Genomic DNA, 15,879 nt, shown 5'->3' on the forward strand with positions numbered 1-15,879 from the left:
GGACCAAACCAGCTTACTTTCACCTCTGATGAATGCTGATTTTTTTAAAATAACTATTGTTAAAAAGGCTATTAAATAGCTTGAGAATAAGCAAACGTCACTGGCAACATGTATGACGTGAGCCTCTTTATACTTCTGCCGAACAAGAGCCCAAAGGCTATAAGAACTGTCAAATCGCAAGGCCAGTAGGTTCACTTTTTGCTGTGTGTGTGTCTGAAGGCCTCCTTGGGGCTTGTGGTGAAGAATTAGCCTTGGGAATAATATCATGTACACCAGCCAGCAAGAAATTCAATCCCTTTAAAGTATGGGAGTCAACAGAACTACTGAACCATAAACTAATGTTCAGAGTGCGATCGACGGATCATACTTTTATTCTGGACTTTTTTTTTGTTTTAGTGCATGTGAGGAAAGCTCAGGAATGGACTGGTGACTGTATTAAAGGGAACTGAGCGGGTGTCCTCTCTTGCATACCTCTAATAAACACTCGCTGAAGTCAGAGAGATGCATCAAGAGGAGATAGCTCTTAATGCAGAAGTGTGGCCTGACCACCAAAACAATACTTAGCATCAGAGAGAGAGAGAGAGTAAAAAGGAGATGTGCGGGGAAGCCCCAACTCAGCATTTCATATTGGTTTCCTTGGTAATCAGGGTCAACATTTTCCTACATTGGGCAGTCTCTGCCTAAAATACAGAAGTATATTGTATAAAGGCATAAACAGAATGTGAAATGTGCTTGAACTCTCAAATATGGGCATAGCCCCATCTACATTGCAGTCACACCGTGAGCTTAGTTAGGTGATATCAGTGGTAAACTTGACTGGGGTCAGTACCTCTTTTGCTTTCCAACCCAATGCAGGACCCCTTCCTTTTACCTAGCATCTATCAAAAGAGACCTCTTCCTATCCCCTTTTAGCCCCCTCCAGGGGCCAGAAAGCACGCATGCCCTCTAAACTGGCAGAGAGGCATATGCTGCTTGATAGTGCCACTGGCCCCCACAGGCACCAACTCCGTCGGTGCTCTGGGGCTGGAGCACCCATGGGGGGAAAATGGTGGGTGCTGAGCAGCCACTGCAGCCCCATTATCAGTTCCCACCCAGCGCCTCCCACCTGCCCGCAGACCTCATGGATCAGAGCCTCCCCCTCCCTCCCCACGCCTCCTGCCTGCTGTGATCAGCTGTTTTGCGGCATGCAGGAGGCTCTGGGGGGAAGGGGGGAGGAGCAAGGACATGGTCGCTGGGAGGAGGGGGCGAAACTGGGCAGGAACAGGCAGGGTGGGGGTGGAGCAGGGATGGGAAGAGGCGGGTAGGGGTGGGGCCTTGGGGAAAGGGGTGAAGTGGGGACAGAGCCTGGGGCAGAGCTGGGGGTCGAGCACCCTCTGGCACTTTGGACAGTCGGCACCTGTGCTGGTCCCACCCCCATTTCCAAAGCAATTTATAACTCTGTGCTAATTCTTCTCCAATATGGATCAAAGACCCACCTCCCCTGCTTGTTTTTCCTCTGGAGGAGTTGTCAGAAACCAGCATTGGGAAGAGATAAGTCCTATCAGAAGCACAGGTTGGGGGCTGGACAAGGGTGCTAGGCATAGGGGAGCCCCCAGTCTGGTTTCTTACAAGCTTTCCTTCCCAACCCTGCCTCCTGGTGGCCAGGAGCCAACCTTTCCTCCTTTCCAGCCCAGCAATAGCCCAGCTGAAACCTTGGAATCTGTCTACTTCCCAATATTTTAAACACCTGGAACCCAGATTAGTCTCCTAATGGGCCTGATTTGCTGTTGCCCTGCCCCATGTGTAGTCAATTGCACTAGTGCAAAGTGGGTACAAAACACTAACATGCTGATTTGGTAGCCTCTTGCTCACTTTTCCACTCACTGTGCACTGGTGTGAATGACTACAGAAGGGGCAGAGTAATTTAGAATCAAGCACATCATTTCCACTGCTAAGGAGATTCTCTATGTGGATTTCTCTTATCCTGCATGAGAGTGAACATCAGTCACCTCCAGGACACTGCTCTCATCTCACTTCCCTGACCTTAAAAAAAAAAAAAAAAAAAAAAAGCTCTCTGCTCCCCCGGGGTTAAATCTGACCCAATGGAGTAAAGCTAGGGATGAGCATAATCCCATATGTCATTAGTTTAAGAAACAAATCACATAAATACCTCTAGTGAACTTTCACGTGAGTTTGCGACTTGACAAATCAGGGGAGAGGAATATAAAGTAAACATTTTACTTTTCTGATTTGCTGCATATCGCCCTTTTCCCTTTTTTGGGGTGGGGGTGTATATGAGGTGGAAGGGGGAAGGGCTATTTAATATCCTCGTGCTTTAATTCCATATTTTCTACTATTTTTTTCCATATAGTGGTCTAAATCTTGCTATTTTACCTTAATGCAAAGTATAAGGCTTATCACAGCTCTTCCAAAGTTAAAATTAGTGGCTGGTATGTGTGTTGTGATATGCCATCATCTCAGGAAGTGTCATTTCTGAGATAAACCCTGCCTGTACCCTACTGTTTTCCAAACCCAGGTTTTTCCAAATACCAGCAAATATTTTATTTTGATTTGTCTTCTTTTAAAGACTCTTTGCTTTTTGTGTGTTGTATTTATCCAGGTCTAGCATGTTAGTTTTGAATTCTGTGGCTAATTTTGGCTCCCTAGCACACTTTGGGCCAGATTCTATTTTCACTTTAACCCATTCAACGCCATTTAATTTGATGGGCCCAAAACCTCAGCTGGTGTCGACTGGCCTAGCTCTGCCAAACTATGTCAATTTTAACAAGATGAGGATTTGGCCTGATGAGTGTAACTAAGAGCTGGATTATGTTCAGAAAGCCAGCATGCAATATCAGCATATCAGCATAATTTGTTGGAAGTGCTATATATGTTGTTAATCGTGTGTTGTGTGTATGCAGTAAGCATTGTGGCTGGACGATTCCTGAACAGGTTTGCAGATAAATGTTTGTTATTCACTTCACTCTGTTCCCCCTTCAGTAAAAGGGCACTTGTTCCTCCCCTGCTTTTTTTTTAAAAGGACTCCTTTTCACCACTTGAGTCATGGACAAATTAGTCGTCTTTTCCTTTAAAAAAAAAAAGTTCTACTAGAGTGAGACTTCCAGCAAGTTTTTTTTTTTTTTTTTTTTTTTGCCTTCTGAACCCATTTATTCTGTCTGTCTTCACATCACCTCACTTCTGATGTCTTCTGTTATCTGGGCTCTCTTCCAAATGTACTAACCGGCAGCTACAAAAAAGGGAAACCTTTGAAATCCAGAACTAAAGAAGTTATTCAATCTGTAAACTGATAATTCATACACTCTGTATCCTGTTTGGTATTTTTCTTTGTGTTGCACTGAATGGCCAAGCAAAACACAGTTGTCAGCTTTATTATTTTCCTCCTATTAATCCATTGTACATTGCATTTTCTTAAAAAAGGAAAGCAGCAAAAGACGTGGGGAGTGGATTAGGATGGATCCTTATTGTTTTGCTTATCCCCCAGATTGATAGTGAGGGAGCTCCTGAAAAATGGAGAAAACATGGACAGGTTGGTCTGCGTGGCTCATAATGTCTGTAGCTATTTTAGGTATTCCTGACAGCATCTCCTCAAGGAACTACAGGTGCAGAGGGTTTTTCTCTGAAGCAAAAGATGGTGAATAGTGGAATTTCTCTCTGCACTTTGTCTTCAATAGACATCAGACCAGGCCCATAGTGGAATGGTTGGATGAGCAGTATGTAGGAATCTCTGATTTTTGTATGTGTCTAAGATGGGTGCTAACCTGCACCTGCCACTGCCAGGGTGGTCCAGTTATGCATTAGCTTTGTCTGTTGCCTTGGGCTAAGACTAAAAATGTTGCCTAAAGCCTGCTCCATCCAAAGGAAGAAGGTAGAAATCTTGTCCCCATCCCATGTACACTCGCTCTCTAGCACTGATACCAACTGCAGAAAAAGACACAACTTCAAATATATGCAAGAATAGAGTGGACTTGGCATCCATGGTCCTAACCATACACTGTATTGTGCGCAGATAGGCCCCACTGATCTGATGGTGACTCCGTGGGAATTGTATGTGCCCATGCATAATACATTGCGGCATCAAAGCCCAGGTGATCAGAACACGCTATCCTGTAGGCTGCAGTGAGAGCACCACAAACAGCAAATGAGAGATTTGATGAAAAGTCTTCAAAGGAATGCCTTCTTTTGCCTACAAGGCAGCATAGCCCCTTTCATCTTGATTGAGGATCTGGCCATAGTGATCCTTGCCTTTATCATCTCCAGAGTGAATTTCTATAATTCACTTGGGTTTGACGATGGAAGGAAACAGATGTTCCAGCTTATGCAAGATATTGCCCCACTCCTCAGTTGCAAAGAACACTTAAGAGTGCTTTGTATTTTTTTTTAAAAAGGAGGACTTGTGGCACCTTAGAGACTAACCAATTTATTTGAGCATAAGCTTATATATATGCTCAAATAAATTGGTTAGTCTCTAAGGTGCCACAAGTCCTCCTTTTCTTTTTGCGAATACAGACTAACACGGCTGCTACTCTGAAACCTTGTATTTTTTACTGACTCTCAGGTCACTGCCAGTGGCATTTAAGGCCTTGGTCTGAATCTGTTAGTGGATCAGGTCCCAGCTACATCAGAGACTGCCTGTCAATTCATGGTCCTCTGAGACAGCTCTGCTGTTCCAGGACAGTGCCGCTAACAAGGCCTAAGATTGTCCTAGTGAAAACTGGAGGTAAAGCATTGTCAGTCAAGAGACCTCAGCTTTGGAATGAGTTACCATAGGAGGTAAGACTGAGCCATCCATCCCATAGGTCAATACATCACTGGAATTGGTGGCTTGATGTTGCAACCAAGGTGTGGAAGCTCTGATGATCCCCTGAGAGAAAAATTTTCCATGATCCGTCATTAGGTGTCACTACCCTTGATATGCAGCACGCAATGAGTGCTGCAATCACCCATGCATCATTGAAATGCTACGTCCTGTCCAGATTATTGGATTCATGGTTCAAAACCACTATGGCTTCTTTCTGATGTGGAGAAGAGAGGGACTTTATTCAATATAAATGAAGGTTGACTGACCAGTCTTGTCTCACCATGTGCTTCTATCACTCTACAGTTCTTTGAGATCCTCGTAAGTTCCCTTCCCACATTACCATTTATCCTGTTCATCCTGCCTCTTCCACCACTGCCATTATGTGTCCTCCTATTCCATGCTGGCCAACAGCAACTCAGTTTCCTGCTTGCCATCTGGTACACAGTTACTCCCCTGTTCAGACAGCTCCAGCTCCTATCTTCTCTGACCTCTTCCTCGTCTCCAGCCCATTCCATGCTGTTATTTTACACTTGTATACTTAGCAGAATTTGATCATGATATTTTATAGTACTAATGTGCGGATTTCATTCATATTAGTTTAAAAGGGGAGCTTGAAGGGTGACAAAATGTTGGGAGAGCATGCAAAATAAATTGGCCGTAAAATAACATCTTCACCTCCACTTCTCTGACAGCTCCAACCCCCTCAGTATTCAGTTACCCTAACTTTACTGCTGAATAGAAGGTGACATGGAAATCTAAGTAACTGCATAAAGTAAAAATCAGTTGAGTTAAGCATTAGGCAATAACGATCTGCAAACTGAAGACCAAAAGCTTTTCTTGGATTAAACTGAAATTACTTCATTTTTCACAAGATGCTCAGCTGATTATAGATCAAGTCTGAACATTTTCAAGGAATGCTTCTAAAAACACCAACAATCTGATTCTCAGTCTCCAGTTTTCATTTATTAAGTATTTTTATTGAACCAAATCATAATATGGCAAATATTGATTTATCGTTCAGTGATTTATAAAATTAGCTGCATACATCTTTTAAGCAATGTTGTGAGATGATCAGCCTAGTTATTAATTCCTTTCATTTGCTTAAGACCTTTTGCCCACACAAATATAAAACTATACATTTTAAATAAATGAATATTGTTCCCATTAAGTTCATTTCTATGTTTGGGGTGGGTTTTTTGAGTATTTCTCTCCCCCACCCCCAATCTCCGTATACAGATTGTCATGCTACAGGTATCCTAGATAGTGCACTTTTGTATAATCCAAATTTCAGGTAATCTGTGTCGGGGTTCGCCGGTGGGAGGGCTTACTCTTTTACTCCACCACACAGACACGTCGTGTGAATCAAAATCTAGACCTTTAAAATTAAAAATCATGAGTTGTTTTTTAATAAAACCATAAACCAGCAATGCAGTCAGACAAGATTATTTTATGTAAAATTTTGAATGTTAAACGTCAGGTGCTGAGAACAGGGCCTTGTCTGCAGGACCGGCTCTAGGCACCAGCAAAGCAAGCACGTGCTTAGGGCAGCACAATTCCAGGTGTGGCATTCTGGCCACCCTTTCTTTTTTTTTGGCTTGGGCAGTTGCGCCCTCGGAGCTTGGGATGGCAAATTTTTTGCTTGGGGTGGCAAAAATCCTAGAGCTGGCCCTGCTGGTCTGTACTCGAAAGGGTTTGCCGTTACAGCTCTAAAAGCAAATCGTCCTAGTGCAAATGCAGCTTACGCCAGCAAAAGAGTTCTTTTGTCCGTACAACTCATCCCATTTCCCCAATGAAATAAGCTATAATGAAATAACTTTTTTGCTAGTATATCAGTATCTACACTATGGTTTTTGCTGGTATAAAAATGTTGTAAAAAAATCACAGCCCTACGCGACATTTCAGTCCCGGCAGAAAAATTTGTGTAGACCTGGCCCATGGTTACAGCTCAGAACGAACACTTTTGTGTCACGAGCTGCTTTTCCTAATCTTAATTTCCTCATTCTTAATTTTTTCCTGTTTTTTAAAATACTTTTTCTTTTCACAATGAATCTGATGATTTTTGGCACAATGTCTGCAAAATAATAGTAATAATAATTCATAAAAAATCCAAACGTACTGTGCCCCACTTCCAAACTTTTCACATTCAGGGTTCACGTAAAAGTCATACCTCTTTTCCCTTTAAAAAAGACAACCACATAAGATAATACAGTTTTCTGTCTAGCAAAGTGACCCATCTGGAAAGAATTTAGTATGCAATAATTGTGGGTATTTGATTTAGTTTTAAATTCCCAAAGGGCAATTCAAAGGTAAATTTATTGGGCCAAATTTATCTGTAATGTACCTCCATTGAACCTCATAAGGTTACAGATGAATTTGGCCCATTGAACTAGAACTGGAGCCTGCATTGTTTCTGCCGTTTCACAACATTATTACATACCGTACATCAGAGTATATCATTACAAGCGGACATTTACTACTAATAAAGTCAATACAGACATATCACCTGAACATGATTTATTTTTTTCAGAGCTTTTAAGGTTAGTTGCTGTATATCTGGCCTTCAAATGTGAAAGTGCTTACTGCTTGGCATCTACCCCACTTTGCCAAGGCAATCCCAATTCATTATTCTGTGCTGGTCTCCTATTCTCCATGTTTCTTTCTTTCTTTCTTTCTTTCTTTCTTGGTAAGCAACATTTCCCAGTCTGTTTGAAAAAGAAAAGACCTAAGAGGCATTAAATACATAACATAAACAATGCCGTCTGTCTTTTTCTTTGTAAAATCTTCTTGGAGATAGCCCTGATATGCCCACTGTTTTCAATCACTTAAAAGGCAATAATTCAATTATATCATCCTCTACGTAGGAACTGCCATTGCTTTCAGTCCACTTCCAATCCTGACACAAGTAAATCACTTAGATAAGATCCCCTTTTTATTTTTTTTTCCAGGAGACTAGCATAAGTAATGATACCAGCGATAGACCAAGGACAAAATGACTATAATAGCCTTTTTGTAGGAAAGGAAAACATGTGCCACAGTGATTTATTGTGCTATTTGGAAAATGTTTTTCCTTGGAATTTTTGCAACAGCTGAATTGCCATAATAAAATACACGTAGCAACATTATCAGATGGTAAGGCCGAAAGAAACCTGTGCCCAATAAATGTATTACCTGTGTGAAGGTATAAGGGATACCATGTCTCTGGGGTCAGAGACCTGCAGCTGGCTGGCTAGCTAATTAGCCCTGCCCTCTGCACCTGAGAAAAGAGCTGGACCTTAATGGCTGATCCATATAAAAGAGGGCAACAGGAAATGGAGAGGGGAGGCTGCAACACCTACCAGAAAGTTGAGGGGCCAGGGGCTGTGCTCCTAATGAACTGCTACTGGTGCTACTGCAGAGAGGAATTGCTCCAGAAATCAAAATGGACAGAAAGGAGATTGTGTGAAGTCCTTTATTTCTGAGGCAAGAGCCAGGAAATTTTGGGTTGCTGAAGTTACTGGTGTGAGGGGCAGAGTTGGGGAAGGGACTACTTGGCCTGTGCTGGCTTTGAGGAAGGAGTTTGTGAGGTTTGGATTTCTTTTTGTTAAGAAGCCTTAAATGAAAAACATCTACCTCTGCTGGAAAGTGCTTGCCTGGATTCTGTGAGAGAGCTCAGCCAGAATTACCCCAGGAAGTGAGCTGGCTCAGCAAAATCAAAACCTGGTTTGGTAGGAGGAAAGTTCTGTAAGATAGGCCCCAATCCTTTATAGACTGGATTTCCTGGATGAGAACAGGAATATAAAGCCACACTGGAAATGTATTAGATTCATTCTTGGTGTAATGCAACTGATTTAAATGGAAATATACCAGGGATTTGGTATATTTGGTCCTCTCCATAAATTGGCTTACTCCTCATGTAGTTATGACTTTCTTCTATTTAAAAACTGTTTGTGTGAATTCAGTGCCTGTTCAAGGTGCCAGGCTGAGAGATCTAGGCCTACCAGACTCTGCTAGTCCATAGAATAGGTACCTCATGAGAGGGAGCACAGCAGATTTCCCATACTGTATTGTTAATATGCCTACACCCTGACTGTGAGGGACTGTCCTTGCAGGTGAGCTGTGTCCATGGCCATGTCCTGATCTTGCTGACAGTCCCTGCAAGAATGGGGGCGTGCCAGCTGTGATGGTAGGATCTGTGAAGTGGACACTTGTTCATTGGGAATTGGATTGTGACCATCACTCCTGACCCAGACTTAGTTTTACTCGCACAAATGTTCACAGAACATGAATTAAAGCTTGCAATCTTCAAATACTTGGTGAGGCTGGTTTTATATTGACTGTGAAAACCCACATGCGAAACTTGGTGGTAAATTTGCTCTCATTCATTCCAGAACCAGACACAACACAATGTAAGACGTGGCCAACAATGAGTAAACAATATTTATTGAATTTGGGATTTTTAGCACAAGCCACAGAGTAACTGAAATGCATGAAACATCTTGTTTTAATGATTTTGAGAATTTGAGAAAAATATGATCTGTTGGTGTGTACTTCATGAACAGAGACAATCTGTTCATCATTTTCCCCCCTAATTTAATTATTCATTCAGCTATAGTGTCTGAGCTGATGTCAGCCATACGTCTGGTTTAGTTACAGCATAGAATGGGTTACGGGATTTATATGCTAAACAGAAGTGGTAATGCTTAGGATGCTACTGACGTACAATATTGCTTTCTTCCATAGAGAGAGTGTGGAGAGCCTTATTCAAAAGCATTCCTATGCACGCTCCCCCATCAGAACCTATGGAGGAGAAGATGATGTTCTGGGAGATGAGAGCCAGGCAACACAAAGCAGAGGTAGGAAAATACATTGACGAGAACACATTAAGGACTAAATTCTCCACTGCATCTCAACTCTCTGCAGTGCCAGGGAGAAGGGGGACACATCCAGTGCTGCCCAGCTCTGCAGAGTTGCTTTAACTTATGCCACCGAAGTAAGACCCCTAACTGATCCTATAGCAGTGGAGTTTAGCCTCCACCCCGTCTTTGGCATGCTTTGTACGCTGGTGGTGTGTTGAGAGGTGGTTGGTTCAGGAGAGAGTTATGCTGCCTTCATCAGCTTGATGCCACATAACATTCCTTTACACAAGAAGAACTCTCTGCTGGCCATCTCCAGCTGGAATATGGCTATGCTGCATTGCCTGAGCAGTGCCAAGGGATATGGCAGGCTGGAGAATTGGCCTTAAACTTGTAATGACCTGGGTGACTAAAGCCCCATACCTTCCTGTCATTTCACCCCCAAAGGACTTAGTTTTGTTTGTTTTACCAATTGCAAAACCAATTGCTACTCTGAATTGCCTTCCAAATGGATGCTTGCTGCACAGGTTAGATTGCCAGTCACTATGCTAGTCAAAATAGACCTATACTGCTATGGCTATAGCTTCCTGACCTTAATGTGGTGTTCCCTGCCTGGCGACTTCATGACCTGCTTCATCTGCAATAGCCACTTGAGGTAAAACAGTTCTGTCTTCCTGTAGGCTGGCAGGGCCCTTGTCTTATCCTCTGACTTCATGCAGTGTTGCTAAGACAGGAGCATTGTTCCTGTTCATAAGCTCTTTGGACATAGGGGAAAACTGTACTCGCTTTGAACCATGAGTTTCTCTTCAGCAAAGGTGTTCATTTGCACTTGCTCATGCATTTCTGTCCCTAAGAACAATGCCTTAATTTCTGGAGTTGCTGGGCCAGATCCTCAGCTGGTACGTTTGAAGTCCTTCAGTGGAGTCAGCTAGTTTACATCAGTTGAGTATATCCTTGGTGCCACTGTTATTTCCCCCCCACCCCATTACAATACATGGTGGTGTACAACTTACTGCTTCTCCAAATGAGTAATATACATCCCCGCTGCCCTCCAAAAGCATAGGACTAGCAATCTGTGACAGTCTTACTAAGGGAGACTCCCAAAAAGTATGAGGGGAAATGTAAAAATATCTCTGAAATTCTCAGCAAAATCTTTTGATAACCTCTTTAAAAACTGTCTTAAAATGGATGCATAATAAGGGAGTTGAATGAGACTTGGCAGGTGAGCAAGTGCTGCTGGCTTCAGCATATGGCAAGAGGTCTGTGGGTCCTGACCATACCTGGAATCAGCAGACCATGTCCCCAGCAGGTATTATATTTGGGACTCACTGGAGCACTGGTTGTAATCCTTCTCTGCTTCTGTACGGATGGGAAGAGGCACCCGCTTCCCCATCAAGTGCTCTCATTGTAAGGGGCACGATTTTTTTCCATGATGTATAGAAAGTGAAGAGTTTGCAATACTCATAATTTACTTCAAAACCCATTCAGTGCATTCGTTTTCAAAGTATTTGGGCACTTTGTTCTGGTCCCACTAGCCCCTAGAAGTACAGAGGCATGTAAAAATGAAGAAAAAATTGGGGGAGAAGAAAGGAGAAATGACAAACTATTTCAGGATCTCCAAAAGTTTGTTTGGGGTTTAATTCTTGCAACAGGCAAAGGTTTGCAAGGGTCCTCCCCCTACCCCTTATTGGTTTGAGCATTCTGTTTAGGCAGTCTTAGGGAGTCTCAAAGTACAATAATCAAATCTAAAATGTGATCACAAAGGCCAGCAGCTTATGCTGGTGTTTCTGAGAATCCCAGAGAACCTGGCACTGTTTCTGGAACACAAAATACCAAGCTCAAGATAACCTGAGTGTTATTGAATGTTCACTATAACATGAAGTCTGGTTACCAAAGTTATTAACAAATAGGAGGGATTTATATCCTTGCACAAAACATAACCCTCTACAATTAAAAATATACTGTATGTGTACACACAAACTCATACATGACACAGCTCAGGGTTGATAATAGAGATAGGGCCAAGTGTAAAATTCAGATTCTAATCCAGATTTGGACACAAACTTCCCCACAACTCAGATATTCAGATTCAGGGTTTATAGAAGATTTTGTTTTGGTCTATTGTAGAGAGAAGCATCTTTGCAGTTTGGGTCTAGATTCAAACTTCCCCCATGTTCAGGGATGTTCAGATTTGGTTCAAGTCCATCTCTGCTATGGATTTGACATAACTTTTATTCGAGAGCAATTCACTCTTACTGAATCACTTTTCCTGTCTAGTTATGCAGGGGAAGCATTTATCATGAATAACTTATCCAATGAATTTTGCTGTTTTTTCTGCTTTGAGGATTTGTCCATGATCAGACTGATTTTTTTTTTAAATGTGTGACAGGGTGTGACCCCACCCAGTGTGCAGTCTGGCAGCTGTTGGAACTGCTGTGCCCCCTAACCATTCAGCTGGGCTGGCCTCTCTCACACTGGTGATTCAGCCAGTATCTCCAGGCCCTGTTATCACCCAACACAACACAGGGGGCGCCACACACCTAACTGACTTACCTGAGTGTTTTACCTAAGCCACTCATGGAGAAACAGGAGACCCCCAGCCAACTTCCCAGCTCCCCAGCCTTGTACCCCTACTGGAGTATAAACCCAGAATTATGCCGTCTTGCACTGAACAGGGATCTGTATGATGCAAACTCATTCATTAATTCACTCCCTCCTCGATGTGGGGAAGAACTGCAACAGCCTTTGTTTACAGAGCTAGGATTCCCAAACACTTCGCCCAATAGCTCACGGGTTAAGATAAAACGTAAAACAAGTTTATTAACTACAGAAAAATAGATATTAAGGGATTAGAAGTAACAGTAAACAGATCAAAGCAGGTTACCTAGCAAATAAACAAATAGGATTTGAATTAGCAATGTCTCACCCTGACTGATGATACAAGCAGTCCACCAAGTTTCCATAAAGAGATTTCTAGCTTGGGACCAGCACTCCCTGCCCCCGCCCTGTTCAGTCTTTTTTCCTCAGGTGTTCTCTTGTGTGTGGAGTGAGGTTCAGTCATGTCACTTCCCCCTTATATCTTCTTCCAACTTGCTGGAAGCTCTTACTGTTACCAGGGTCAAACAGTTCCCATTGTGCAGTGCTATCTCGGAGAGGTTTCTATTGTACACAGTTCCTGGGGTAATGCTTGTGTGTATTTCCTCAATAAGCCATCAACATTGTTTGGCCCTTTTATTGTACCTGAAAGGCTGCTTGTGGATATTCTTAACTCTCAACATGTTTCAGTAGCATATACACAGCCAAACTTCATAACTTCACGTACAATGATAGCACATACCATCCAACAAGGTATTAAATGTTTAACAGAACAAGACTTTTAGAATGATGCCTCACAAGGCATACTTTGTGCGAAATGTATTATAATTATATGGCAGTGGTGAATATGGGGTGCAGAGTGTCACCAAATATATTTGTTTGAAATTCTTCTGCAAAAAATTGTTTGCCTACATGTTGCTCATGAGCTGTTTGTTATGAATGGTCAGTATTTGACATTCAAAGTGTTTTTCTTTGTCATATAGGTGTTTTCATATTTCTTTTTCATGACTGGCTAAGCATATCTCTTCCAGTCAGATTTGACGCAAATGCTACCTATTATAAATTTAAAATTCTTTCCCCATGAATATTCTGCAATATTGGCTTAAGATTGTGCATTGCCAAACCTTCTTGCCAGTGAGCTTATTTCCTAAAATATCGAGTTAGGGTGAAATTCTGGCCAATGTGAGTCTCACCATTGATTGCTTTTCTGTCCAAACCCCATCCCATTGAAAACACAAAAGACATGAATGAAGAAATAATAACCATTAATATTTTTTGCAGTATTTACACAGCTCAAAAACCCAGACAGGTGACAATTAGATGTGTATGAATAACAGTGACTGAGTGCATCATTTGCATCAGACTTTGAGAGTGAGTGACTTTCAAAAGTGAAAAACCTCTTCTGTAGTTGTAGTCCTCATCTACATGAGATTGTTAGAGGCATACCTAGGGCATTGTAACGCAGCTGCTGTAGTGTAGACGTTGCTCTAGTGTAGTTATCAAAGCAAATTATCCACAGGCATGCCAAAAAGATTGCTATCAAGTGGGCTAATTAAAACATGTTTAAATTACAAATTAGAAAAAGTCTTACTTTTTTTTCTAATTCTAAAATCCTCAAAGGAAAGACCTAGCAAAGAATTGCTCTAGGGTCTGAGGTTTCAGAAAACAGCAATTTTTGGAAGTTAACAAATAATAAACCCTTTTTAGCTTAGAAAATTCCTCTTAGAGCACATGTTTAATAGAACTGCATCCAATATTCCAATATATTTTGAGAGATTTCAGTAACCAGGCAAGTCTGTCAATCCTACCACTTACGGTTACTATCTGACCACTAGAGCTCACTGAAAACTGATTAAAAAATAGGATCTTTTTGCAAATGTTTTATTTTCTTCCCTGACCCCCCCCCCCCCAAAGCCAATTTTGCCAAACTTTCACTGGAAAAAATCCTTTTTAAAATCAATTTTTGATGAAATTTTTATCAAACTCAAATTTTGGAAAATTTTAACCAGCCCTGGTGACCAGCTGAAATCTTAGCACAGTGTTGCAGTGAAATGAGACTTTACCTCTGTGAGCCAGATGTTTCAGTTTTGGGCACCAGTATTAACAGTGGATAGCATTTTTATATCCATCTATAGACTGACAAACTGCAGAATAAAATTCTAGGTGTATTCCTTGAGGTGCTATGTAAAATAAATGAGCAATGCTGATTTTGCTCTCCAAACAACTTCAACCCGTTTCTTAAAATGAAACTTCATCCAAGGTCTAGGTATAAAAAGAAGCAACCCTGGAATAATAACCTAAAACATTAGGGAATTCTTCTAGAGGATTTAATTTCCAGTGGCATCCCCTCTTAACATAAAAATGGCCATACTGAGTCAGATCATTGGTCCATCCAGTCTAATATCTTGTCTTCCAACAGTGGCCAATGTCAGGTCTTCAGAGTGAATGAACAGAACAGGGCAATTATCAAGTGATCCATCCCCTGTTGTCCAGTCTGAACATCTGGCAGTCAGAGCCTGAGGGACACGCAGATCGTAGGGTTGCATCCCTACCCATTTTAGCTAATAGCCACTGATGGACCTATCCTCCATACGTGCCTGAGCTAGAGATGCAGGGGGTGCTGCCGCACCCTCTGGCTTGAAGCGGTTTCAATCATATGCAGGGTTTACAGTTTGGTTCAATGGTTCTCAATATTCCCACTATAAAAATTGTTCCAGCATCTCTGCTATCCTCCATGAACTTATCTAATTCTTTTTTTAACCCAGTTATAGTCTTGGCCTTCACAACATCCCCTGGCAATGAAGTGCATAGTCAATCTGTGGAATGTCTTCCATATCAACTTTGCTGTAAAAGATTCCCTTTCCTTTTATATCATTTTGCTATTTTAGCTACCTTAGGCTTCAGCCATTTATTTTCTTTGCAGGATCAGCTTTTACAACATCCGATAACTTATCCCTCAGCTCCTGGGTTTCCTCTTCAACCAGTTTTCCTGGATTTCAACACCCACAGTCCTTGACTGCCCTTGGTACCAGCACTGCATCCATAGCTACACCCATCCCTCATCCAATCCAAGGATCTCTGCCTCCATACAGCCGCCTGGGAATGCCTCTTACACCTTCTGCCATAGCCAGCTCGATGCAAGGTAGTGGCCCAACATTCCCATCATTCCACATGCCCAGATACCACCATTACTTTCAGCAGGGGCCTTATGCAGCTATTCAAGGACTGCGTCATTCCTCTGCAGTGATGACCCCATTTGTATGACTGACATAAGACAAGAGAAATCAGTTTTTTAAATGTGCAAATTTGGTATGAAAATACAGGGGACCTTCCCAAAAGACCTATGGAGAAAGAGCTGAACTCATAAGACCAGCTAACATAATGCATTATGGATACAGATTCCTCCATCGAGGAGTCACAGCAAGAGAGTGAAGCTTGGAGTTGCAAAAGGATCTATGTGCTACAGCCAAATGGATCACAAAGTTCACAGGACTTTTAGCCAAGTGCAGGTTGATCCAAAGGTGCATTATGCCTAGCAGAGTAAGAAGGTGCGTTTACGTAGCAATGTACAAATTAATTGTGTATACAGTAGTTTTTTTCCCCACGTGCTAAAAGAATCCCGAAAGAGGCAATACTTACTTGACTCTATCCTTC

At 42.0% G+C, this 15,879-nt stretch overlaps 1 protein-coding gene across 1 annotated transcript in view; it reads left to right on the forward strand.

Annotated features, from left to right (window-relative positions):
* The window catches only part of TBX20 (T-box transcription factor 20), a 45,047-nt gene extending 29,558 nt beyond the window's left edge, over positions 1-15,489 (forward strand). Inside the window, exons 7-8 of the mRNA XM_073329492.1 lie at positions 9,518-9,630; positions 15,149-15,489. Of these exons, the coding sequence (XP_073185593.1) occupies positions 9,518-9,630; positions 15,149-15,489 (454 nt within the window). The remainder of the gene's footprint in view (positions 1-9,517; positions 9,631-15,148) is intronic.
* The last annotated feature ends 390 nt before the right edge of the window (positions 15,490-15,879 follow it).

This window comes from Lepidochelys kempii, chromosome 2, assembly GCF_965140265.1.
Source record: "Lepidochelys kempii isolate rLepKem1 chromosome 2, rLepKem1.hap2, whole genome shotgun sequence".
In the NCBI taxonomy this organism is placed as follows: domain Eukaryota; kingdom Metazoa; phylum Chordata; order Testudines; family Cheloniidae; genus Lepidochelys; species Lepidochelys kempii.